The sequence below is a fragment of the Pongo pygmaeus genome, chromosome X (genome assembly GCF_028885625.2).
Source record: "Pongo pygmaeus isolate AG05252 chromosome X, NHGRI_mPonPyg2-v2.0_pri, whole genome shotgun sequence".
Lineage (NCBI taxonomy): Eukaryota > Metazoa > Chordata > Mammalia > Primates > Hominidae > Pongo > Pongo pygmaeus.
The window spans coordinates 71828437-71852622 of NC_072396.2; the positions used below are offsets into that span (position 1 = coordinate 71828437).

General features: G+C 51.6%; 1 protein-coding gene across 8 annotated transcripts in view; it reads left to right on the top strand.

Moving 5' to 3' along the window:
* The window catches only part of STARD8 (StAR related lipid transfer domain containing 8), a 78040-nt gene that overhangs the window by 44867 nt on the left and 8987 nt on the right, over positions 1-24186 (top strand). For 4 of the 8 annotated variants that reach the window (XM_063659986.1, XM_063659983.1, XM_054472629.2 and 1 more), the window contains 3 exons: positions 20158-20229; positions 22569-22650; positions 23644-23707. In XM_063659986.1, coding sequence (XP_063516056.1) covers positions 23651-23707 — 57 coding nt within the window. In that variant the 5' untranslated portion in view covers positions 20158-20229; positions 22569-22650; positions 23644-23650. Of the gene's footprint in view, positions 1-955; positions 1133-20157; positions 20230-22568; positions 22651-23643; positions 23708-24186 lie in introns of those variants that run through there. The other 4 variants (XM_063659987.1, XM_063659989.1, XM_063659984.1 and 1 more) reach the window with 3 other exon arrangements.

Genomic DNA, 24186 nt, shown 5'->3' on the forward strand with positions numbered 1-24186 from the left:
AGCTCTACAAATAATGTAAAAATTAGCTGAGCATGGTGGCGCACACCTGTTATCCTAGCTACTCAGGAAGTTGAGGCAGGAGATTTTCTTGACCACAGGAGTTCCAGGCTGGGTAGCTTTAAGTGAGTCACCTCTGCTCAGTTTTTGTCTTTGTAAATGTGAGGCATAGCAGTTGAACTGCATGAGGTCCTGGATACTCTCAGTCCTGACTAATAGGAGTCCTCAATTCAACAATGAAATCAAGGTTGTGAACTTGTGTTGGACCCTTGTGATGAAAGGCCAGAGAGAAATCAAAGCCGAAGGCTCTTGTTTCTTACTGAATTTGAATGGACCTTCTGGTGGTGCTTACTATCAGAACTCCTGGAAGCCCTCCCCTGCCACGATTAACGTTCGTGCCCCAAGTTTTCCATGCACTTCTCTGCGGAGGTAGAGTTTGGACTTGGGGTAGGGGACAGAAGCCTGGGGTACTGGGGAAGTTGCAGAGCCACTGGGGCCTGAGCAAGGTAGGGATGGCAGCTTCCTGCTCAAATTCCTAATTATCCGGTTTTCCCCTACCAACTGGAGATTTCACCGAAGTTGTGTCTTCTGGACATGCCATAAATTATCTGAGCAAGTCACTGAACCCTCCCGGGCACATGGCATATGTATTTAAGTCCCCCAAACAGTGCCGGACTCATTCAGAACTCAATAAATATTAGCCTGTGTGCCTGGCCAAGTCACTCCTTGAGCCTCAGTCCTTGGGCTTGCACCTCCTCCCTGGCAGCGATGTGACCGGAGGGAAAGGCAGCGGCGAGGGCCTTGGAGGACCGGCAGGCAGTGCCCCGCCCACCCAGATTTGAGTGACTTTCTGGCGAGTCCAGTGGGCCAGACTGCGCCCCCATTGGCCGAGGGGAGGTGGGCGGGGCGTGCCTACAGCCTTACTCGCCGACGCTCACTCCCCACCTGCGCTGAGTGGACTCGGGTTGACAACGGCTAAGCAGCCGCGGCAGCTGCTCTTCTGGCTGGCACCGTTACCCCTGCCCGACCCCAGGCCCCGCGTGTGTCCCGGACGGAGCAGTCCCTCCTGGGCTCGCCTCCTGCCCGCTCGCTCTGTGTCAGCGCCCGAACCCAAAGGGGTGGACGCGGCCTCCAGGTAGGAGTCTGGGCGACGGCAGGGGGAGAGCCAGACAAACGGGGGCGCCTGGGCTCCCTCTCCCCGCCTTGCCTCTCTGGCGCGCTGCGGCTCGGCCCTTCTAGCGGTTCCGCCGGGCGGCGTACGCAGGAGACAGGGAGGAAGCGAGCCGAGCCACCTCCGCCCCTGGGATTGGGGGGTCAGAGTCGCCGAAATTGGGGGACCCCCGAGCGCACCAGCCGCTCGTCTTCCAGCGAAGCCTCGCGAGTGAGGCGGTGGAAGGCAGCTGTCCGCCTGTTACCGCCGGGCCCGTGGGTCTCGCAGCCGTCGCTCTGGGGCTTTGGAGGGGCGTTGCAGCTGGCCGGGGGCGGCAGAGCTTCAGGCTCTGTTGCCGGGTCGCGCCGGATCTCCTGCCCTCTCTTTTCTCTGCTTTCGAGGGCATTTCCAGGAAGCCCCCGTCCGGCTGTATGGGTTTTCCCGTCGGCCACTGCCTCATTGCTTTCTCTTCTGAGAAATGCCCAGGACTTCTTGGTATTAAGGTAGCTGCGGGGACCAAGCGAAAACGTTTGGACACGTCTCATCTTCATAGGCCTCATTTTCCCATAAAGTCCAAAATGGGTTTGGATTAGAGGAAAGCCTTTTTAGTGGAAGTTTTTGGAATTTCCAAATTAGGTAGTGTGGGGTTCTCTCCACGTTCCTCCTGACACTTGTGAAAGTTGCGCGCTGAATTACGACTCAGGAAACTGGGGTTCAGCCAGTCCATGTGACCTTAGGCGAGTCATACTACTGTGTGGGCCATAGAGTTTTCAGCCACACCTCAGATGGCAGCTTGATTTCAGTATCTAAAGGGCCCGGTCTCTTTCACCCTGACATTTGGTTACTTGGTACCTGGGGTCAGGCTCCTAACTGGCAGGTAAAAGGTTGTCTCTGAGACGCTCGGAGTGGCAGCAACTATGCACACGGAGAGCTTTGTGGTGATTATGCAGCTAAGCCAGCTGGAAAACTAGAGTGTGCGTGGAGGGGTGGGCGACAGCAGCCAGACCAAGGTAGGGAGAGGTGGGAGTTTTCTTCCAGAGCCTGGGGCCCCAGAGGTTGGGGGCCTCAGAGATTGGGCTGGCTTGGAGCCTATGCTTACCCCCAAGTCCCAGGGCCCTGGCTTCTCTCCCAGTCAGAGCCTAAGCGGGGAGGAGGGGTTAATGAATCACACCCAGGGCTATTTTCAAACCCTGACTCCTCCTGTGCGACCTGCTCCCTCCCCACTCTAGGGTTTTCCCACCCCCCCCCGCCCCCCCCACACCTGTATTTTTGCCCTCTGAGTTTTCCTCTCATTTTCATCCTCCTGGAATGAAAGGGGGACAAATCTTGTCTGCGGATGCGATGGGAAGGTGGGCAGCCCAAAGGCATGGAGAAGAAGGCTGCAGGTGATTTCTGGGTGGCTTTCGCAGTGCGAAGAGTGTGATGGGAAGGGTGGTGTTTTGCTGTAAGGGCATAGGGGTCGGTAGTGAAACTCTTTCACTCTAAAGGTACAGCTGCCATCTAGCTGGACATTCTGGGCTGGTTTTCATTTTAGAGACGTGGCCTTTTGTTAATGTGTTGGACTTTAGATTTTGGATTTCTGCTCCCTAGACCTCTATATTTAGTGCTAGGAAACACCACACTGGACACCACCTCTCCTGTTTTTGGAGAAGTATGCTAAACCTCTCTGTGCATCTACAGCTCCCCTCCCCCACCTGGAGAGGAGAAGCTGCCTACAGATGATATCTGGAGGTGTTTAGAGCAAGAAGGGCTGAACTGAAGGTGTGCAAAGCAAAGGGGCTGTGTGCCCTGTGTGCTTGCTTGAGACAGGGCTTGCAGTAAGTCATGTGGGGAGGATGGCAGAGCCTTCCTTATTCAAACACAATACCTCCTGAGTTCCAGCAGAGAAGCAAAGAAAGTGGCACCAAGAAGACTCGAATGTTGTCCCTCTCTGTCCTCTTGAAGTTTTAAATTTCCATTATTGGGACTACAGATGGGAGAGGGAGCAGAAGACCCCTGTGTCCAGGTTTAGAGGATAGCAACAGAGACACAAAGGCAAGAAGGTCCCAAAGGGAGGAGGGGATGGAGTCTCCAATTGGGAAGCTGTGGCAGCTGCAGCTGCTTTGCTAGGAGACTCCTGGAGCTCCTTATTTGAGCCATGGAAAGTTCAGGTTCAACAGATGGCAGGTTTATCACATGCAGGCTGTGCCCTCACCTCTTTTCTGGCTAGAAGAAAGAGTTGCCTCCGCCTTGAAAAGAAGAGAAGGACCTTTTGCCTTAGGCTCCCGGTTTGGTTAGGATCAGGTGTCATGGCCCTGGGCCTTGGGAAAGCTGTTCAGCAGATAAAACAGGGACAGCAGATTTCAAAGATGCAAGGGCTTTAGGGTGGGAAGTGTGAGCTCCCGGAGATCTAGGTGAGTTTTACATTCTTCCCCATCCAACAACAGGATAGTTGAGCACTGGGCTGGGCACACAGTTGCTGGTATCAAGTGTTTATTAAGGGGTCTTGGTTTGTGTGTGCGCACGTGTGCATGGGCGTGCATTCGGGAAGGATCCTGGTAGATGGGAATCAGTGGACTGGAGGCCACAGCCTGGGCCCTTGTCACAAGTCTGAAGTGCTGTGTTTGTGGGTGGAGTTTCCTTTTCCCCAGGCTTGCATGCTAAACAGTTGCTGTTCCTGTTTACCTCGACCACACACAGGAATTTTAGAACTGAATGTTAAGTTCCCTAGGAGTCCAGGGTGGTGTGGAGCAAAGAACAGGGGATTGGGAGTTGAACATGGGGAGCTTTAACTCCAGGCTCTGCCGCCCCCCTCAAATTCTCCGACTCTGGGTTTCTCCTTATTTTTTCCACTTCACTGGATTAAACTAGGGGATCCACAGCTAAGTGCTTTGTAAACTACCACGTGCTGTATAAATTATTCGTCATTAAGTTTGGGCTTGGTGCTAGGTCTTGTGGAGGACACAGAGTTAAAACCCCCAGTTCCAGGGAATCTACCATCTAGTTTGGGGGTTAGTGGCATAAGTAATACATGCCACTAATTATTTATGTATTAAATAATAATACCTTGGTGAGGACTTTAAAAAATTATTATGAATAATTTCAAACATATATAAAAATAGAGATAATTAGTGTACTAAGACCCCATGTACCCATCACCCAGTTTCAACAGCCATTAGCCCACGGCCAATCCTGCCCTGTCCACACTCCTATCTACATCATGCCCTTGTTATTTTGAAACAACTCCCAGAAACCTTATCAGTTCATCTATACATATTTCAATACGTATTTCTAAAAGATAAGGATTCATAAAAACAACCATTATCACACCTAAAATAGTTTCTTAATATTATCAAATAACCGGTAAGCGTTCATATTTCCAATTGTTGAGAAGGACTTATTTGCCCTGAACGTCCATTCTGCCCTGGGAAATCCATTCCAGGGAGTGATTGCTTTTGACTGAGGGGAAGGTGACGGACAGAGGCAGTGGCATTTGAGCTGAACCTTGGAAGAGAGGCCCAGGAAAGGTCCCAGCCCAGATGTTAGCCGCCTCTAGGGCTCCAGATCTGGAGGCTGACCCATGGAGGCTTCTTGCGGAGACTTCCTGCCTTTGTTTCTCTAGCAGTAAATGACAGTTCTCACTCTCACACTTACTTCCCCAGTCCAGGGCACCCAGGAGTTTGGGGTCCGCAGGTCTGGGAGAATTTTAGGAGGCTGCTCTCCACCTAGGCCCCTCCCCTGCGCCTGGCCCCTGAGGCCAGTTCAGAGCAAAACAGGATGCATTCAGGATGAACGTCTTTCCCAGCTTGTCATCTAATCACCAAGGCCCAGCTTGGAGCTTCCTCTCTCATTCATGATAAAAACCCTCACTGTCTCTCTTTTCCCTTCCGCCCCAGTAAGGGTGTGCTGACTTCCTCCATATCCGGGCCAGCCCTCTACCCCCATACGGGGCTGAGGGAGAGATTCCCTCAGTGCAGGCCTCTGCCCCCACCCACCTCACCACAGCCTGTTGGAGAGGGAGAGAAAGACCCCAGGAATGTTCTCCCTGACTGCAGGCTCCTGCTCTTGGGCTGTCCTTGGGAAAAGAGCGGCCTCCTTCCAACAAGCCTGGGGTCCTGCCACTGCTTGGTTAATCATTGAGCCACATAATAACCACCTTGGAAAGTCATCTCTAGGGGATGGTCATTAACTAACTCCCTGTCCACCCCAGGCCTTAAAGAGACCACATCCTGAACCTTCCCCCAAGGGAACATTGACAAACATTCACTCACAGGAACTTCTGGGGCCAGTGAAAAGTCTGCCCCTCCGTCCTTTACTTGGCAAACAGAAGCAGTTATTCACACCGTTTGAAGGACATGGGTTCAGCTTGGATGGTATTGAGAAGGGGAGCGGAGTGAATTGATGGGGATTTGGATGGGCAGTGGGGTCCAGCATCAGAGTTAAAAAGGGGTAGGGGTGTTTCTAGGAGTAGTTGATCCCCTCATCTCAATTTGAAAGTCTAAAAGAGCAAGAAATGCCCACCCAAAGTGTCTGCCGATGCTGGGGATGGAGTGAGGCTGTGTGAATGTGTGTCTGTTTTCAGTACAGCTGTGGGTCCCTCCACACCAGGCTGCAGTGGGAATGGGGACAGCCAACCACATGATTGCTGCTGAGAGGCTGAGGACCTCTGTAAGTGGAGGAGGATGCCTTCCTCCGGGAGCCTGTATCTGGACAAGCAGTGGCACTTGGGAAGGGTTGGGCCAGGACCCAGACCCAGATCCAGACCCAATTTAGAAAGCTCCAGACCACATGCAGTTTTCTGCAGTTTCAGTAGGAAGAGAAGGAACCACCCCGTGGGCCTACTACAGAGTTAGGAAACGGCTTCTGGTTCTGCCCCCTTTATAGCTTTCTCTCGATGAGTGATTTCTGCTTTCTCTGGGCCTCAATTTCCACGACTATAAAGTGGGTAGGGCAGTTGGCAGGCAGACTCAGTGGTCTGTCAGCCTTCCTTTCAGCTATGCAAGTATGCCTCCCCACTCAAGACCCTTTTCTTATCTGCCGGGCAATGGTGAGCTGGCTTCAAATTCAGCCAGGCCCAGACACTGAATGTTCTCAGCTGGCTGGGTCAGTTGGAGCTGGCCAAGCCCTGAATTGCCACAGCTTGGGTTCTCCTTGTGCTTGGGCATTTCTGCAGTTTGCTCTCTGGCCCCTCCCCAAGCCTGTGTCTGTCCCAAGTGGCCAGCCACTCTCTGGCCCATTCAGCCACAAGTTAATGAGTGAACTGCTCCCCCTGGGTCGTACCAGCCCAAGGTGCTCCTGGGATCCCAGGTCCCTGTGGGAAGCAGCCAAGGGCCTAGCCAGCTCCAGTCACCTTTATGCTCTCTCCCACAACCCCTCTAGAGGTAGGTATGAAGGCAGAGCTCAGGGCAGAAGGACCTTTAGAGGGCATTAGGTCCAACTTTCCTTCTGAAGCTTGGGGCTTCCCGACAGGTACTTGTGCAGTTCCTGCTCACTCATGTTCAATACCTGGGAATGTGATATGTTTCAAGCAAGTTGCTTTCGTCTTTGGAATGTGTGAAAGTTTTTTCTCATGTTGAACTTAACTGTGCCTCCCTGAGGCTTCTAACCCTGGGTTCCGACTGTGCCCTCTGGGACCACCTGGACCCTGTCTGCTCTCTCTGACCTTCAGGGGTCTGAGGACGGAACCCAAGTGCACCTGTGTCTTCTCTAGGCCAAACAACCTTCAAGCGTCTGTGCTCCTCCTCAGACCTGGAGCAGCCCCCTTCCCAGCCTTATCACTGTCCTCTGTCCTCCCTACATGCTACTGTTTATGGCCCCCTTAACATGTGGGGGCAGGAAATGGGGCACTGGAAACCCCTCACTCCCCTTAGTTTATTTACAGTCTGAACTTGTTCAGATGACTTTTCCATAATCCTTTTCTGGTTACTCTAACAGGTAGACTCCTAACCCCCAGAATCTTGGGTGCAAATACCTTAGACAACGCTGATTTGTTTATTGTTCAGGTCCAGCCAGCTCTCACGATTGGAGAGCCCTTGGAAGGTAGGGCCTTCTTATTGGTGCCCCCATAGTGGAGGACAAGCCTGGTGTTAGTAGGTGTTCCCCTTGTTGAGTTAAATACAATGTAATATGTGGGGGGCTTCCAGCGTACCCTGCTTTCCTGCCACTCGGTTTTATCTTTGGAGTTGATGGGGGGTGGGTGGAGGGAAGGGGATATTTTAGGGAGTACTGAAGCCGGAAATGAGTATGAGCCATGCCCACAGTGGGGCCTAGAAGAGTGAATCAGACAGTGAGAAATACCAACTTAGCCATTCCTTCCCCTAGCAGTTGATGATGATGACTATGAGTCCTCCCATTTCTTCAGTTTCCAAGGCACTTTCACTTCCATGATCCCATTGTGTTCTTAGAGCAGCCCTGTAAAGTAGATGGTATGATTTCCCCAGAATGATCTGTGGTGGTCTCCACCTGAGGCCCAGGGAAGGGAGGAACAGTCTCCAGTGAGGGAGGATTTGGAGCCCAGGTCTCCTGACCCTCAGCGCTCCCTGTTTTCCCCAAACCACACCCAGCAGCCATGGCAGCCGGGGCTGACTCGGCAGCTTCCCCACCACAGAGGAACCCCTGCCCTGGTTGCAACTCTGTTCCTGTGAGAGAGTGAGCTCCAAGGGAGGTGGCCTAGGATTTCCTGTCCTTTATCTGGGGTGGCCAAAGGCTGGCCTGTCTGAGGTGTGAGATAGGCACCTGCAGCCAGCCTTTCTGCTCCAGGCTGAGGTCAAGTCAGGCTGTGGCAGAGGCAGTGAGCTTGTGGGAAGAGCTTGTCCCCAAACATCTGTCCTGAGCAGTGCCCACACCAGCAGGGCCTTCTAAATGGGAAAAACAGAGAGGGGAATGTGGAAAAGGGGTCAAGAGTGGAGCAGAAGTAAAATACATCCTGAGCTGTACACAGGCTCTCGTGTTCACAGTGCTGGGAGACTTTGGGCAAATTACTTAACTTCTCTGAGCCTTCATTTTGTCAGCTCTAAAATGGAGATATGTACCCACCTCATGGGGTTGTTGAATATTAAATCCAACAACATAAATAAAATTATTGCCATTATTGTTGCTTGGTAGTACCTTCTGCAGTCCTGTCATTTTGCTGTTTTTCACTGACTTGGGGGTGTGCAGTCCTCAAACCTGCCACCTCCTGGGCATTCGGTCTGGACTTTGCAGTCATTTCAGAGTCCACCTTACCCAGAAAAGCTCCATTTGGCCATGTCCACCCACAGGGCTCCCTTCCTCTGGCCTTCTTTAGTGGCATTCGCAACACTCAACAGGCTATAGTAGTGATGGTGACACCAATAATAATAGTGAACTCTTCTAAATTCTTGGCAAATTTTAACTTCTTTAGCATTCATGGCAATTCCGTAAGGTAGGTACTGCTATCTTTGTCTCTATTTTATTTAATAAACTTGCCCAAGGTCACATATCCGGGGAGTGATGGAGCTGGGATCAGGACCCAGGTGGTCTGACTCCACCTCCTGACATCTTTAATGACTGGGCCATGCCTCTCTCCAGATGCCTGGCCAGGAGGCAAGAGCTGAGGTTCGGGTCTCCTTCCCCGCCTGAGTGCTCATCACACCCACCAGTGATCAGTCACTTCTGGACAGGCAGTCCCCAGGTCCTTGCCTGTCTGCTCTATGCACTTGCTCTCACCCTCCATCACCAAGGTGGACAGATGGATAGGAGGGAAGACATGGAGGAGTGGGTATTTATGCTCTAAAACAGAGCTGCATTGGGGTGGGGAGGGAGTGCAGGAGGGAGTTGGGCAGTGGGGGTGGCAGTGTGGTTCTGACATCAGCACCAGGCCTGCCTGATTAGCACCTTCTAGTACTGGGGGTGGAGAACAGGGTGCTGGGTGGCATCAGGGAGGAAGAGACATTTGAATATGCTCTCTTGACAACCAGGTTGCATTATTTAGAAGGCATGGGTGGTTAGGGGCAGGCAGGAGGCTGGCTGGATTAGCTCTTATGATCACTAGCTGGCATGTCCCATGCTAGAATTGGGTGGGAGGAGGTTGTCCAGAAGCTCCAGCCCTCCCCGAAGTGCTTCCATCTCAGGGTCTTGGGGGCTGCAAGCTTCCTTCCCTCAGGCTGTACTAGCTGCCAGCTCCATTGCTTCAGGGCTTATTCCCCTTTATCTCGCCTCCGAAGCAAGCTCCAGGGAGTGCTACGAAGGCCAGTCCATGTTAGCCTCTGTCTCCCTGAGAAGGATGGGCCTGGCAGCAGCTCTGGCCAAGTGCTGCAGGAGAGTTCAGTTTTTGTTCTGTTTTCAGACCTTAGTACCCAGCACAGGGCTTGGCACCAAGTAGGTGCTTGGGTATTGTTAGTTGAATAAATTCACAGTCCATGGGGAGCGGATTCTAAGGGGAGAGCCGAGGGAGGCTGAAATGGGAACAGGTCAACAGGAGGGCTGTGGGTATTTAGGTAGGCTTCTGGCCCAATCTGTAGTCCACCAGAAGCTACATGATCTATTGTAGGCTCAGTTTTCTCATTTGTACCAGAGGCATTACCTGCTTTGGAGGAGTTCTTGTGGGGACCAAATGACATACAGGATGATCAAGTGCTTTCCCGGCTGATAGGAAGTTAAATTCAGGCTAACCACTCTTACTACAAAAACCCTGGTAGATGATTTTGTGTCTGCTGTGTGCCAGGCCCCAGCCTAGACAATTTCTTTTCTTTAATGAGGAAGATTCTAATTTGGTAGCTCTGACTCTAGAGCCAAACTGCCTGGATTTGCATCTTGGCTCACCACTTCTTAGCTGCTGACCTTGGGCAAGTTACTCCATATTTCTGGGCCTCAGTTTCCTCCTCTGTAAAATAGAGATATTATTGGAGCACTTAGCTCACAGGTTTGTTGTGAAGATTAAATGACATAATACACATTAAAAAAAAACTTAAAGAAATGTGTGGGATATAATAATGGCTCAGTACAAAGTCTGTGGCTCAGGGCACGTAGTAAGTACTGTATAACTATTAGTGTCTGCTATATTTTATTAATAATTACATTCAGTATCTTAAATATTGCTGTAATTAATGAGTAAGAAGTATAGAGCCAGGACCAGGGGCGGTGGTGGCTCACACCTATAATCCAGCAATTTGGAAGGCTGAGGCAGAAGGATTGCCTGAGCCAAGGAGTTTGAGACCAGCCTGGGCAATATAGGGAGACACCTATCTCTACAAAATATAAAAAATACAAAAATTAGCTGGGCGTGGTGGTGTGTGCCTGTAGTCCCAGCTACTCTGGAGGCTGAGGTGGGAGGATTGCTTGAGTCCGGGAAGTCGAGGCTGCAGTGAGCTGTGATCGTGCTACTACACTCCAGCACTGGTGACAGAGTCAGGCCTCATTTTAAAAAAAGAAAAGGAAGAGGTACAGAGCCATGACTAATAGGCTACGTCTTCAGGTGGCTAGCCTGTTAACTCTTCCCACTGTACCCCGTAACCTCTACGCCCATAGGCCCTACAGAGCTGTAAGACCACCATTTGGGGTTCTCCTTCCCTTGGCCCTACCATGGCCTGAGCATGCACGTCATCACCCTTGCCCCAAGAGCCCTAGGCTCCGTCCCTTGCTATGTGCTCAGCATCACAGCCCTCCCTCTGGCTCTCCTTGGGGCTGGGGGAGGGGTTGTGTCTGCTCCCTTCCCAGGGAGGCCACTTCTCTCAGGCCCATTTCCTTTCTATCAGAGACAATTTTCTCTGGATCTCAGGGTGGGGCAGGCTCCTTCAAGGCATTTCCTGCCCAGGAGTTTATATTTGGCCTGAGCAAAAGGAAAGGGAAGTAGGCAAGGGGGTGGGATGCAGACGTGGTGGCACAGGGTCAAAACAGACAAGCGCCAAGACTTTCCAGGCCAAGAGAGGGAGGCAGGAGGTAGGCATGCCCCTTCTCTCAAGTGAATGTGGGTGCCCTCTCCTGAGCTTGGCAGAGTGAAGTGCTCCTTCAGGTCATAATGCCTCCACCATCAAACAGAGTTCATTTTCTGTTCTCACATCTCTGAGCCTTGGTTCCTGGCTATGTGGTTTATGTCCTAGGGCAAGGCTTTGAGGTGAAGACATGTACTCAATTCCATTTCTAGTGCTGTGGTGATACCAGACAAGGGAGCAGAGTCAGAGGCCTCTATACTGTGTAGTGGGAAGTAGGGCTTCCTGTCTGTGTGTTGCCGGAACATTTGGTAGCCCTTAACACACTGCAGTGGCAACACAAAGACCAAAAGTACCCAGTGCAGAGAAGCCCCCAGTTGAATGGGGGATAGACTCACATGCTACCAAGATGATCATGGAAATGTGTTAGGGGACTGCTTCATTGAACTGAGCCACTGGGTGTTAGGGGGTTGCTGAGAGGTCAGGGGAGGCTTCGCGGGAGGGGGTGTTTGACCTCCAGCTTGATGAATAAATAGCAGTTTGAAGCTTCAAATCAGGCCATGTCTAGATTGTGCAGAGCCTTGAATGCCAGGGAGCAGTCAAGGCTATCTGCCCCAGGCTGTGGGAGCTCTTTCGGTTGTAGAGTAGGGGAGCGGCCAGGTTAGAGCTGGGCTCTTGGAAGAAGCAGCTGGCAGGATGGCCCCTTGAAAGGAGAGGCTGGAGGCTGGGAACTTGGAGGGCTGAAGTAATCCAGGCAGGAGAACCTAGGGCACAGTTGGGCAGGAAATAACCCAACCATTTGATGGAAAAGTTGGTAGAATTTGGTGCCTAAATATATGTGGCCAGAAGAGAGCAAGGATGACTTGAGGTTTAAGCCTAGGCAGTGGGCGTACTGGGAGGCAGGAGCATATAGAGAGCTGGTTTGTGGGGAAAGATGGGTTTGGTTTGCATTCCCACTGAGGATCTTCGCTTGGGTCCTCAGAAGAGAATGTGAAGGAAGAAAGCTCCCCTCACTGAGACAGCCACTACGCATCACACACACCTCTGCTGCAGCTCTAGATTTTGGGGAACGGCCATTAGGAGATGTGGAAACTGAGGTTCAGACAGAGGTAATGGCTTGCCAGAGGTTATGCAAGTTGCTAATGGAGCTAAGGCCAGAAGGTAGTTCACCTGACTGTTAGTCCAATACTTTCCACTCAAACCACAGTGGAGAGCAGTCACCGCTGGCCTAATATCTGCCCCAGACCGGTTTGGCTGGCATCATTTATCTCTAGGCCAGGGACTGGAGATGGTGGAGTAGCACATGGCTCATTAAAACAACTCTCTCTTTCCTAGGCACCATGACCTTGTCAGAGCACCTGGGACTGGGTTGGGGGCAGGAGCCCCTTGGGGGCAAGAAAACTAACGGAGCAACTGTAGCAGAGCGGGTGGCAGCTTTGACCTTCCCTGTCATAGGGAAATCCAGTGCTGGGCAGGAATGTCAGCTGTCTACTTTGGTCTTGCCATACTAAGCGCAAGCCCAGGAGCCCACAGGCTGGGCTGCCTCTGGACCCAAATTCTCCAGCAGCCTCAGTGGGCCTGAGGTCTGGTTTAACCTCAGGGTGCTCGTGACTCTCCCTCATTTACAGCTGCACACAGGAGCTCAGGCCACTGCTTCACCGAGAGGAGTGGGGAACCACAGTTGGGGTTTCTTGTGTAACTTCCATTTTTAAATAAAATGCCAAACCAGAATTGCCACCTCTTCCTGGCCGATCCTGCAAAGTGTCCACAGTGTGCAAAGGCTAGGGACCACCACTGAATGTTGCACCCATTCTTCACTTCAGCCCCCAGGACATCCTGTGGGGAGCGTGGGTTGCCCAGAGGGGCCCGAGGCCCCAGATAAGGCAGAGGCCAACCCTCAGGGTCTCGTGCTTCAGATCTGGAGTCAACCTTTCTTTGTCTGGGGCTGCCTGGTGTGGTGTATGATGTTTAGCAGCATCCCTGGCCTCTACTGAATAGATGCTAGCAGCATTTACTCCTTGACGCCCACCAGTTGAGATGACCAAAAATATCTCCAGACATTGCCAAATGTCCCCTGGGGGAGAAATTGTCCCTGGCTGAGAATCCCTGTGGTAGAGACTAGAAGTTTTTTCTGGGGTGTGCAGTGTTGAGAGAGGGATGTTATGTAGAAGGTAGAACCACATACCTGAACCTACCACTGGCCAGCTAAAAGATTCAGTGGCTTGTTTTTCCTGCCACCCTGTCCTAGGGGCCCCTCCTGGGCTGTTTGCTTTGGTGGTGCCTCATTTGTGACAGGGAGGCTCCAGAAGTGTTGCTCGCATGGGCCTGGAACTTGGCATCCAGCTGTAGCCCCGGCTGAGACCGAGGCTGGCATCTGAACAGGTGCAGCAGGGCCCTGAGTTCTGCCCGGTGACCTAACAAGCCAGAGGCCAGCCAGGGTCCAGCACTGCCAACCTAGGCTGGGTGAAATACAGAGGCCCTTCCTGTGGTGCCCCTCCTGTGAGGTTTGGAATGTGGGTTGAGAGCTATTTTGGTCCTGTCTCCTTTCCTCCCTGTGCCTCCCTCTGTAAGAATCAAGTTAGAGTTGTGATTCCAGTGAAGAGCAGCAGGAGCAGAGAGAGGCGCCAGTGAACTGGACCGCCCCATAGATAGGGCATTGCAGACCCCCTTGCATGTCTGCTTCAAGGTCAGGAGGGAAAGTCTTGGCGGCCCTGTAATCCCTGACAGCTCTTAGTACAGGTCCTTATGAAGGTCCCTCTCCCACTGTCCCCCAGGGAGAGAGGTGGCATAGCCAGTCAGCCACCCATTACAGCACTTCTTCTAGGGGCACTGCCAACCTAGAGGGTAGCTTTGTGCAAATTCAAATGAAACAGCGCCCCTGAGGGATGCAGCCCTGTGCCAGGGCTCAAGCCTTGGTGGGCAAGCTTATTTTGGCCTGGGTCTCTTAGTGTTTCCTTAGGGGAGGGTAAAAGGAGCTGCTCAGAGCAGTTGGGGCCACATGCTGAGGATGGTAGCTTCTGAGATACAAGCCCTCTGCCAAAAGGCCAGCAACTTCTCCTTGAGAGGGGTCCCTCTCTAGGGTTGGAGAGCGGGCAAAGGAAATGGGCCTTGTAGCAACCAAAAGAAATGATCTGAGAAGAGGTTTGCCGGGGCCTAGCATTTCTGAGCAGCAGTAGCAGGGCCTGCAGTGGTAGGCGACTCCCTGCCTGCCTCCTAGCCCTGCCTTGAGGGACCAGCCTCACAGAGCCTGCCTTGGGAACTGGGGTTGTCACATAGATAGTGGCATCACAGGTCTTTCTCCGCTGCTCAGGACACTGGCTTTTCCTCCTGCACTCACTGAAGGTGGGAGAGACCAACATGGAGACCAGACCCTGTTTTGGAGGCCCCCATCCTCTGGCGAGGGCCATGGAGGAAATGCTTTTCCAAATAGGAAGCTAAGTCAGGTAAAGGAGGCCACCACATGTTTAAAGTCACCTTAAGGAGCAGGTCAGCTAACTGAATGACCTTCACAAACACCCACTGCCTGCCTTCCCTCAGCCATCATAGACATTCACACTGATGCTGGTCACTCTCCCTGCTCCTGCACTCAGGTCTAGAGAGAAAGTGGGCCTCTGAATAGAACAGGCCTGTGACTGGTCTATGGGTAGAATTTTCCAGGGACCTATATCTGTGGCTTTCTAGCAGGCCTTTTCTGTTTAGGGCGGTGTTCTTTATCTCGGGCTGTACTTTAGAAGCACCGGGAGAACTCTCAAAAACAAACAAACAAAAAAATGAATCCTATCCCCAGAGAGTTTAATTTAACTAGTCATGGGTGGGGCCCATTAGTAAAAGCTCCCCAGGAGATTTTAATGTGCAGCCAGATTTGAGAGGTGAGGGAGGAATGGGACGGGACACCCAAGAGCTCCAGCAGTAATAAAGGATGCTTTCATCTATGTCCCTGTGACATCCATCCATTGCTTGTCTTGAGTCCTGTATCTTCCCGCCTGGTCCCCATGCCTGATACTGTCTTTATGGTTAGGCATAAGCAGGCTGAACCCAGGACCGGGGCAGCTCTCTTATAACCCACTGAGTGACCAGAAGGTACAAGGACTAGGGTTGCCTAGTAGTGGTGTGAAGAGGGGGTACCCAGCCCAAGAGTGGGGTTGGTGACACTGGCTGGCTGAGGCCTTACTTCCTGTAGTCTAGATTAGATGCCTGGTGCCTTCTCTCTTCCTCCTGGCTCTTTTCTCTCACCTCTTTTCAACCGGTACACGATCTGAACTGTGTCTTAAAGACTAGATGGGTACAAAGTTCAGCTCATCTTAACAAAAATAGCCTTTGTTAATGATAACTTTTATATAGCCACTTTCAAAACCAGCAAAAGCCCGATCAAATCTATAAGGTAACCACAGCGGTAGACAGGAAAGTTGTTAGTCTCCGCTGTATAAATTTGGAAACCAAAGCTTAGAGAATGACACGAGTTGTCTCAGATGACTTAGTGGCAAGCATGGAAGCTGGCTTGATTGGAAAAAAGCTTTTTTTCCAACTTAGTGATCATCTTTGGGCATTATTGCATCTCCCAGTGAGAAATGTTGCTGCCACTTTCCTGGGTGCATAAGCCCTATGCTTGAGTGTTTCTCAAGACCAGAAGACCTGCTTTTTTCCTGGTTGCATCCTTCTCAGCATAGAAAACTGCTCTGTGCTGTCTCTGGGACGTGGCCTGTGTAAATGTAGGTGCAGATACTGTCATTGACCTCAGAAAGCATGTGCTGCTGCTCAGCCTTTCCTTCTTTGATGCTCCCTCCAGGAGACCTGTGGGTTTGGCTCTGAGGCCTGATTGGACTCTGGAGCTTTCTAGTATGCCCTCTCCCCTGACTCTCCCAGCCTGGATCATCTGGGCCCCTCCCCCAGGGGCTTAAGTCTCAGTGGAATCCAGTTTGTGCCAGCTGACTGCTGTTACTGACCTATCCTGGCACATCACCTAAGCTTTGGCCAGAGCATGCACCACCTACAGAATATAGCCTTTAAAACTGCTGGCAGCCATGCCTTGGAATCTGCATATCTGGATACAGAGGTAGGGCAAGGGGCCACAGACATTCCTACCTCACTCACCTCAGCCTGCCGGTTGTCACTCTCCCCACCAGATACATAAGCCCATCCTCAGTCCGGGCCACCTGGGCTTCAGCCCCAGGTGAATCAAGTCTATTGGGGGTGGGGGTGGGGTCGCTCCTAGCCTCAGCCTGGGCAGGCTGAGACGAGTGGGAGGGACAAGGCAGAGCACCTCAGTTCAGCCTTTAATCACCAAGACATATGTCCCTGACTGATCCATCTGGGAGGGAGCCTCGGGGCCTCCCAGCCCTCCATGAGATGGTGTATTGTGGGGAGCCAATGTCCCTGACATCCTGTTTGGTAATAACCCATTACATTCTCTAGATTCCTGTTAAGGAGGGCTGGTGGGGAATTCAGTCTGTAGCGCTACTCCAAACTCCTTTGCTCCTTTGTATTTGGAGCAATTGCAGCCTCTTTGAAGGCTCCTTACCTCACTTGCCCTAGCCATTTGGCTGCAATTCTGACAGTGGTCTGGGCAAAGCCATTGTCCAGACCCACAGGGGAACGCAGCAGCTGGGCTTCTTTCTCTAATTTCCTCTTTTTCTTTGGGACCCTTCAGAGTCAGAGTTGGGGTGGAACACATTTGTTGAGTGCTTGGTATTATGTGCCAGGGGCTTTTACTTTCTGCAGTATTTTATTTAATGCTCTCAGTAGCTATAAGATGTGGATGCTGGCTGGGTGTGGTGGCTCACACCTGTAATCCTAGCACTTTGGGAGGCTGAGACAGGGAGACAGGAGGATCACTGGAGGCCAGGAGATGGAGACCAGCCTGGGCAATATAGTAAGACCCTGTCTCTACAAAAAATAAAAAGAAAATTAGCCAGGTGTGGTGTGGTGGATGCTATTGTAGTCCTAGCTACTCAGGAGGCTGAGATGGGCGGATCCCACAAACCCAGGAGTTTGAGCCTGCAGTGAGCTGTGATAGCGCCACTGCACTCCAGCTTGGTTGATAAAGTGAGACCCTGTCTCAAAAAGAAAAAAAAAACCCATAAACATGAAAAATAAATAAAATAAAAATAGAAAAAAGATGTGGATGCCATGGCTCTTATTTTACAGAGAAGGAAACAGAAACCTGGAGAGGTTATACAACTTGCCCAAAGTCAAAGAGCTAGTGTCTGACAGCATCAGGATTTGAACCCTGGGTTGTGACTCCACTGGACCAGAAGGAGCAGGAAAACAGCCTGGGGGGCTGGGGTTGGTTCCTTTGAGTCTGAGCTCCTTGCTTGGCTGGCATGAGGGCAGGTGGCATAATGCAATGGCAAAGAGCACTGAACATGGAGTGAAAAGATCAGGGTTATAGTCTCAGCTGTGACACTTTACCCTGTATGACCTTGGAAAAGTCTCTTGGGCCTCAGTAGGCCTTATACTGTAACTTTTAAAAAATACCAATGTGGAGAGTCTTACCACAGATCAATTAAGCCAGCCTTCTGGGGAAGGGGCCCTGGGCACTGGTATTTTTTAAAATAACACTTCCTAGCTGATTCTTATGTGCATCCAGGGGTTAGAATCACTGAGCAATGTGATTTAGACCAACACTTTTCAAACTTTAATGTGTTTGCCCAAGGGTTTTCTTAAATATAGTGGTTCTGGGTGTGGGGCTTGGGATTCTGCATTTCTAACAAGCTCCCAGGTGATGTTGATGCTGCTAGTCTGGGACTACACTTTGAGTAGCAAGGGGCTACAGGGCTCTAGGTAGTCATGAAATAACTTGGCATTGACCTGAGTGAGATGGTCCCCTTCTGCCAACCCCCAGCTAGGGCCAATGCCTAGCATCAGGGGAGGGAGGTGCCTCTCCTACCCTCTCCATTAGCCATGAGTAACTGAGGGCTGCAGTGGGATTTTAAGGGTGTGTTCCTGGCATGCAGGCCTACCCTAGAGATTTGCTCCCTTTCCTGGGGTGGCCATACTTGTGACCCTTTAGGGGCCACTGTCTGCTCCTGTGCCCGCCTCTCTGGAAGTCCTAACCTGGTCCATTTTCTGGCACCTCCCTTTTGTCCTAATAACAGGAAAGCAGAGCTGGCTGCCAGGATGGGTGCTGAGATGGGGAAAGGGTCTCATCCCAGGGGCATGACAGGAACAGGGACAGGGAAGTGGCTGTGGCAGCCAGCTCAGCTGTCCTAGCAGCAGAACCATGTTCCTCAAAGGCTCCCTGGGCAGCTCCCTTTAGACTGGTCTTACATCACCTAGACTACCACTGGCCTGGAGCACAGGATCCTTTTTCGGGCTTGCATTGCCCCCTGCCAGACAGGTGGAGGTACTGCTAGCAGGGCTCTGTCAGACACTTTCCAGGGACCCATCATAGGTCCTGGTGATTCCTAGATCTCTATCTTAGGTTAGGAAGTTGCAGTAACATAAAACATACATGTATGCTTGCACACACACACACACACGGAGAGAAACAGATGAGAGAGAGAGAGACAGAGAGAGAGACAGAGAGAGAAAGAGAGGCAGATGCATGCACAGACTGAGGTGCCTGTGGGTATATACAGGTGCATGGTCCCACAGTGATCCTCATGAGTCATGGACATGAGCAGATTTGGCTACAGCTACATGTAGAGACAGATGCTGTAGTGGGCACTGACCTGTTGCATGCACTCACAGAAATGCACAGATGTTCATCCTTGCCCTTACCCCCATTTGCCCCCAAAACCTGCAGGGGCTCCAGGGGCTGCAGAGCCCTCTCTTCTTTCCCTCAAATCCTCATCAGTGTGTGACTCTTGAGGAGCCCATTACTTTTTCTGACTGACTTCTGACTTCTCCCACCCTTCCCTCCACTGTCTACTCACCTAGCATCTCTGAAATACTGTTTTGTCCTTCATCTTATCTGTCCCAGCCACTAGGATTTCATCCTGGGTTTCCTTGTGAGTGAGCACTGGGAAGAGAGAGCTCTTCCTGTCTTGGAAAAACCTCACCAGCCTCCTTAGAGTCCTCTGGTCAGGGGGGCCAGGCGAGACTGTGGCCACAGGTGCTGAGGAAATGGAGGACGTGTTGAGGGCAGGACTCCATGGCAGGATCAGCTCTGCTAAAGCCAGCTGACTTTCCCCACCAACCTGGTGATGCCGGGTCCCATGGTCCCAGCCCCACTCATCTTGGCATCACCTGGGTGGGAAGCAAATAACTGCCCAGGCAGGTACAGGGCTTTACTGCTGGTATTTGGCCTACCCTGACTAGGAGCGCCGCCTCTGTGGCTTCAGTCCAGCTGCACATCTCTGCTGGCGCTGGCAGGGGTGCTCAGCTCTGTGCCAGAACTCCCAGAGCAGAGGCTACAGGTTGACCTAGCCATGGCCCCCCAAGACCCCGACAGGCCAGTACTGTGTCTTCATGACACTCAGCACTGCACTATGACACTAATAGGCCGAGAGAGCTGGGGCAGTACTGGGAAGCTCCCTGAGGAGGGAGGACTGAAATGAGCATGGGGGTGCTGCTGTCAGACTCAGCTGGGATTCCGACCCTGGCACTGCTGCTTTGTCCACTGTGAGACCGTAGGCTGAGCCTGTTTGTATGTCTGTAAAATGGGGATAGCAAAGCCATCACCGGTTATTGTGTGTGTGAAATGAGACTTGGCTGTCAAAATGCTGAAGAATGTTAGATGCGACGATGAGAAAGAGAATGATAGGAATGGGTGAACGTTCCTACTTCCTGCCTGGACTAGGGTGGTCTACCCAGGGCCTTGGAAGGGGGTGAGTCCGTCAGAAAGGCTCGGGGGTGGACACAGCTGTGGCTTCTTATCCCAGCAGGCCTCCTTGACCCCAGATGATCCTGGTTCCTGGGCAGGGAGTGGGAGAGTGGGAGGGGTTTGGAACAGGCAAGGAATGAGACTCAAGAAAGCCAGGGCCAGGATGCCCAGACTGTAGGGCTTGGGGAGCAGAGGGCCTCCTGGCTGGCTATGACTTGGAGCAAATGTACTAGGACCTCTGGCCTTCTCTTGCCATTGCTGGATCACCAGAATGAGACATGCCTGCCTGCTGGGTTTGGGCAGCATGTACCTAGGGCCCTGGTGTCAGCACTCTCCTAACCCCATTTCTTTGCCTGTTTCTTTCCCTTGTTCTGTTTTAGAAGCCGAGGCCAAAAGAGCATGTGAGTGGCTTCGAGCAACAGGATTCCCTCAGTATGTGCAGCTTTTTGAAGGTAAGGCCGCTCAATTGTTTACCCTCCCCTGTTCCATACTTCCCCTAGCCCTCAGTTTTTCATTTGTTAAATGGGGCAAGTCAGATTCTCTCTCCAACTACACACAAGCAGTGTCTCCTGGCCCTGCTCCGATTTTTTTCAGGGACTTTGCTCCTGCAGTTGCACCTTTCTCTCCCGCATCATCTCTAAGGGATTGCTCTCACAACGGCCACAGGCTCTGCTGTTGCCCATGCCTTTAAAGTACCTTGTCTTGACCAGGGTCATCATGTGGTACCAATCCTGAGGAGGCCATGTAGGTACACACGGTGTGAAGAATGCCACCTGGAGTTGTACACCCTGGTGGCCCAGCCTTGGCCTCACTTGCCCCACAGTGATGGCCTCATTTCTCTGTTTTCCTTCATTTCTCTTTCGTGTTTTTCTAGAGTTCTTCACACTTGCTGTTTCCCTTCCCCTTTTCTCCCCACACCCCTACTGCACCCTGGCTTCACCTCCACCTCGCCTGGTCAATTTGCCTGGTCAATTCACCAGGGACCTCCATGTGGTCACACTCAGTGGTCACTTCCCAGTCCTCATCTTGCTCCATCTCTCAGCAGCATTCAGTGCCACTGGCCACTCCTTCCTTCGGCTTCTGGAACGCCCCCCTTTCCTGGCTGCCTCTCTGGCTGGGTTCTGTCTCCTTAGCTGACTCTGCTTCCTCTAACTGATATCTAAAGTTTAGGATATCCCAGGGCTCTGTCCGGGGCCCTCTTCTCTCTCAACATTTCTTTCTCATGAGATCTTTGTCTAAGTACTATCCATATTCTGATGACTTCCAAATGTCCAGACCTCATCCCCAAGCTCCAGATTCATATATTCACAGCTGCCAATTCAATCTCTCTACTCAGATGTCTGATGGGTGTCTCGGATTAAACAGGTCTGAAACCAACTCCTGATGGTACCACCATTTACCCACTTGCTCAAGCCCCATACCCAGGAGTCGTCCTTAATTTAATTCCTCCTTGTTCCCATCTCCTATCTCTAACCCTTCAGCAAGACCTTTTTCCCTCCAGAACGTATCTTGAATCAATCCACTTCTTACTACCTCCACTGCCACAGCCTGGTTTGTGACCCAGTGTCACGGCTCACCTGGGCTAGTGCAGCAGCTTCCTGTGCTCTTGCCCTCTCGTCTCTACACTGCAACTGGAGAGCTCTTTTTGGCCATAGGTCTGACTGTCACTCCTGCTCCAAACCCTCCGATGGCCTCCCAGCACACTCAGAATGAAATACACACAGACTCTCTGCTCTGGCCTGTCCGACTGCATTCTCCAACTTCCATTGATTACTCTTAGCTTTGTTCACAGGGCTCCTCTCTACACTTGCTCACACCAAGCTCTTTCCCTCTTCAGAGACTTGATGCTGATGTTCCTCCTGCCTGGAACTCTCTCTGCAGTTTCCTTGCACAGCTGGCTGCTTCTCATCTTTCAGGACTCAGATTGGATGTCACTGCTTCAGAAAGCTCTCTGCTGACAAGCTCTCTGCTGACCACCTCTCTACAAGCAGCCCCCACCCCTACCAGCCTCCCTTTACACTATCATGCTGGCTAATGTCTTCCATGACTGCACCATCTTGGTTTTAAGTACTGTTGCTTATCTGTTTCCTTTAAGAGTGTAAACTCCAAGAAGGCAGGAACCATTTTTGTTGTGTTCACTGTTGCATGCTGTATGGTTTGCTCAAGTGTCTGGCACAAAGTAAATGCTCAGTTGGATATTCATTAGTTGAATGAGTAAAGGAACAAATGGGCTTGCTTCAGCAGTAAGGTAGAGAGCTGTGAGACTTCTCAGATTCTCTCTTCCATTCCCCCAACTCCTTTCTTTCCCCTCTCCCCTCCCTAAGTACCAGGGAGTGGGCTCCTACTGCTCTGGGCCACAGGGGGATGCAAGGTATTGTTTGGCTACTGTGCTGTCCTGTCCTTTCTGTCCTTGCTCCCACCCTACTCCCCCAAGTTCACCTTGGGCCAAGGAGAAGTTTCCCTGCCTGAGCAGCTCAGGATTCAAAGGGGAATGGGGGAGCCCATATTGGGTTCTTGGCAGCCACCCGGGGTCTTGGGCCTGCTATCTCCCATGGACCTGCCTCACTGACTGACAGAGTTCTTGGGTCCAGCTCAGCCCTCTAGGCCTCTCCCAGACCTTTCCCTGAACTCCCTGGGCACCCTCCTTTATTCCTGACTTTTTTTCCTTCTGCTTTGCCTCTTGTCTTCCTGCTCCCCCTCCCTCCTGGCCATTCCCTTCCAGCTCAAGGGCTGCTGAGGCTGAGTTTGTGATATACCACTGCATTCATCTTTGCTTCTCTGTGCCATACAGAAGGTTCGTTTCCCCTGGATATTGGCTCTGTGAAGAAAAACCACGGTTTTCTGGACGAGGACTCTTTGGGGGCCCTGTGTAGGTAGGTGGGCTGAGGGCCAGGCCTGGGAAGCCAAAGGCCCGGCTTGAAGCTTCCTCGTGGAAAAAAACATCCCTTGTACCCTCTAACAGAGGAGGAGCCCAGCTTACTAACAAAGCTCATCTTCTGTGGTCACATTGCTCATTCTGTTCTTTGTATTTGTGACACCCTCAACCACCCAGTCACTCTAGCTAGAAAGCCAAGATCTGGCCTTGTTTCTTTTCTCCTAAAGTTATAGCCCCCAAATATTCCTCTGCTTCAGTCCCTCTCTACTTACACCAGCTTGGCCCTTGTTAGAAGCCAAACCATGGCTTCTCCTTGGATCGATCACAAGGCTTCAGCCTAACTGGCTTTAGTCTTGATAGCCCATCTCTCCCCTCCCCTCTCCGCCTTCCCTCACCCCACTCCCAGATCCATCTAGATCCACCAGCGTCAGCATTGTAACAGCTCCAAATGGTTGTTCTTTCTGCTTAAAATGTGTCACTGCCTAAGGATAAAAATGCAAAGACTTTTTGGCATACCACCCAAAGCCCTTTGCAAGCTGGCTCATTAGCCTTAGCCCCATTGGTCTCATGCCCACACTGGTCTGTTTGCTGACTGTATACCTACAGTGTCCTGTGTAAGCTTGGGTAAGAGTCCCTGTTTCTCTCACCCTCAAAATCCCATTTGCATCCTCCAGGAAGCCTTCTCTGACTGCATCCCTCCTTCATGGAAGTTGCTTGTCTCTCCCTGTGTTTGTCTGCTGTGCCTTCTGTCTGCTCTGTCTTTGAACATGTCCCATTTCTGTAGGGTTTATTTCCACTCTCTGTGTAAGCTCCTGGAGGGCAGAGGCCATAATCTTCCCAGCACTGTGTCTGGTTCTTAAACCTCCATGAATATTGGAGCTTGCGAGAAGTTTTGATGGCTTGGGCATGTGAAGTGGCAGGTGCATCTTGGTAAGCTCTGGCAGGCTTTGGGGATGGGGACCCTTGGTTGGACACTTCCATTTTGTTACAGGAGGCTGATGACCTTGAATAATTGTGCCTCGATGAAACTGGAGGTTCATTTTCAAAGCAAGCAGGTGAGTCATGGCAAAGGGTGGGTCTGTGGTCTTGTGGTGCCATAAGGAAACCCAGAGCATACATAAGCCATTTGTAAAACTAGCTCCAGTATCCCAGGAGTCTGAGATGTCCAGAGCAGTGCCTTTCTCCAGCTAGGGGTAGAGATGGAGGAGATCTATGACCCCATTCTTTCCTGGGAACTCATTTTCTTGCTTTTTTTCTCTGGAGCTTTCTATACCAGAGGCCTCTAGTCAGGTGGGGCAGCCAAGTGACCAAAGCCCTGGGCTGTGAGATAGGAGGCCCATGGGGCCTGGTCTCAGCTCTGCCACTGATTACTGAGGGACCTCAGGGAAACCTCTTCCCTTCTGGGCCTCAGTTTCCCCATTTTGCAAAGAAGGAGATGGACTAGAAAATCTCCAATTCTGTCCAGCTCTGTTGTGATTCTAATCTAAGACTACAGCCTAGAGCTTGCGAAGGTCTGTCACTGACTTAATGTATG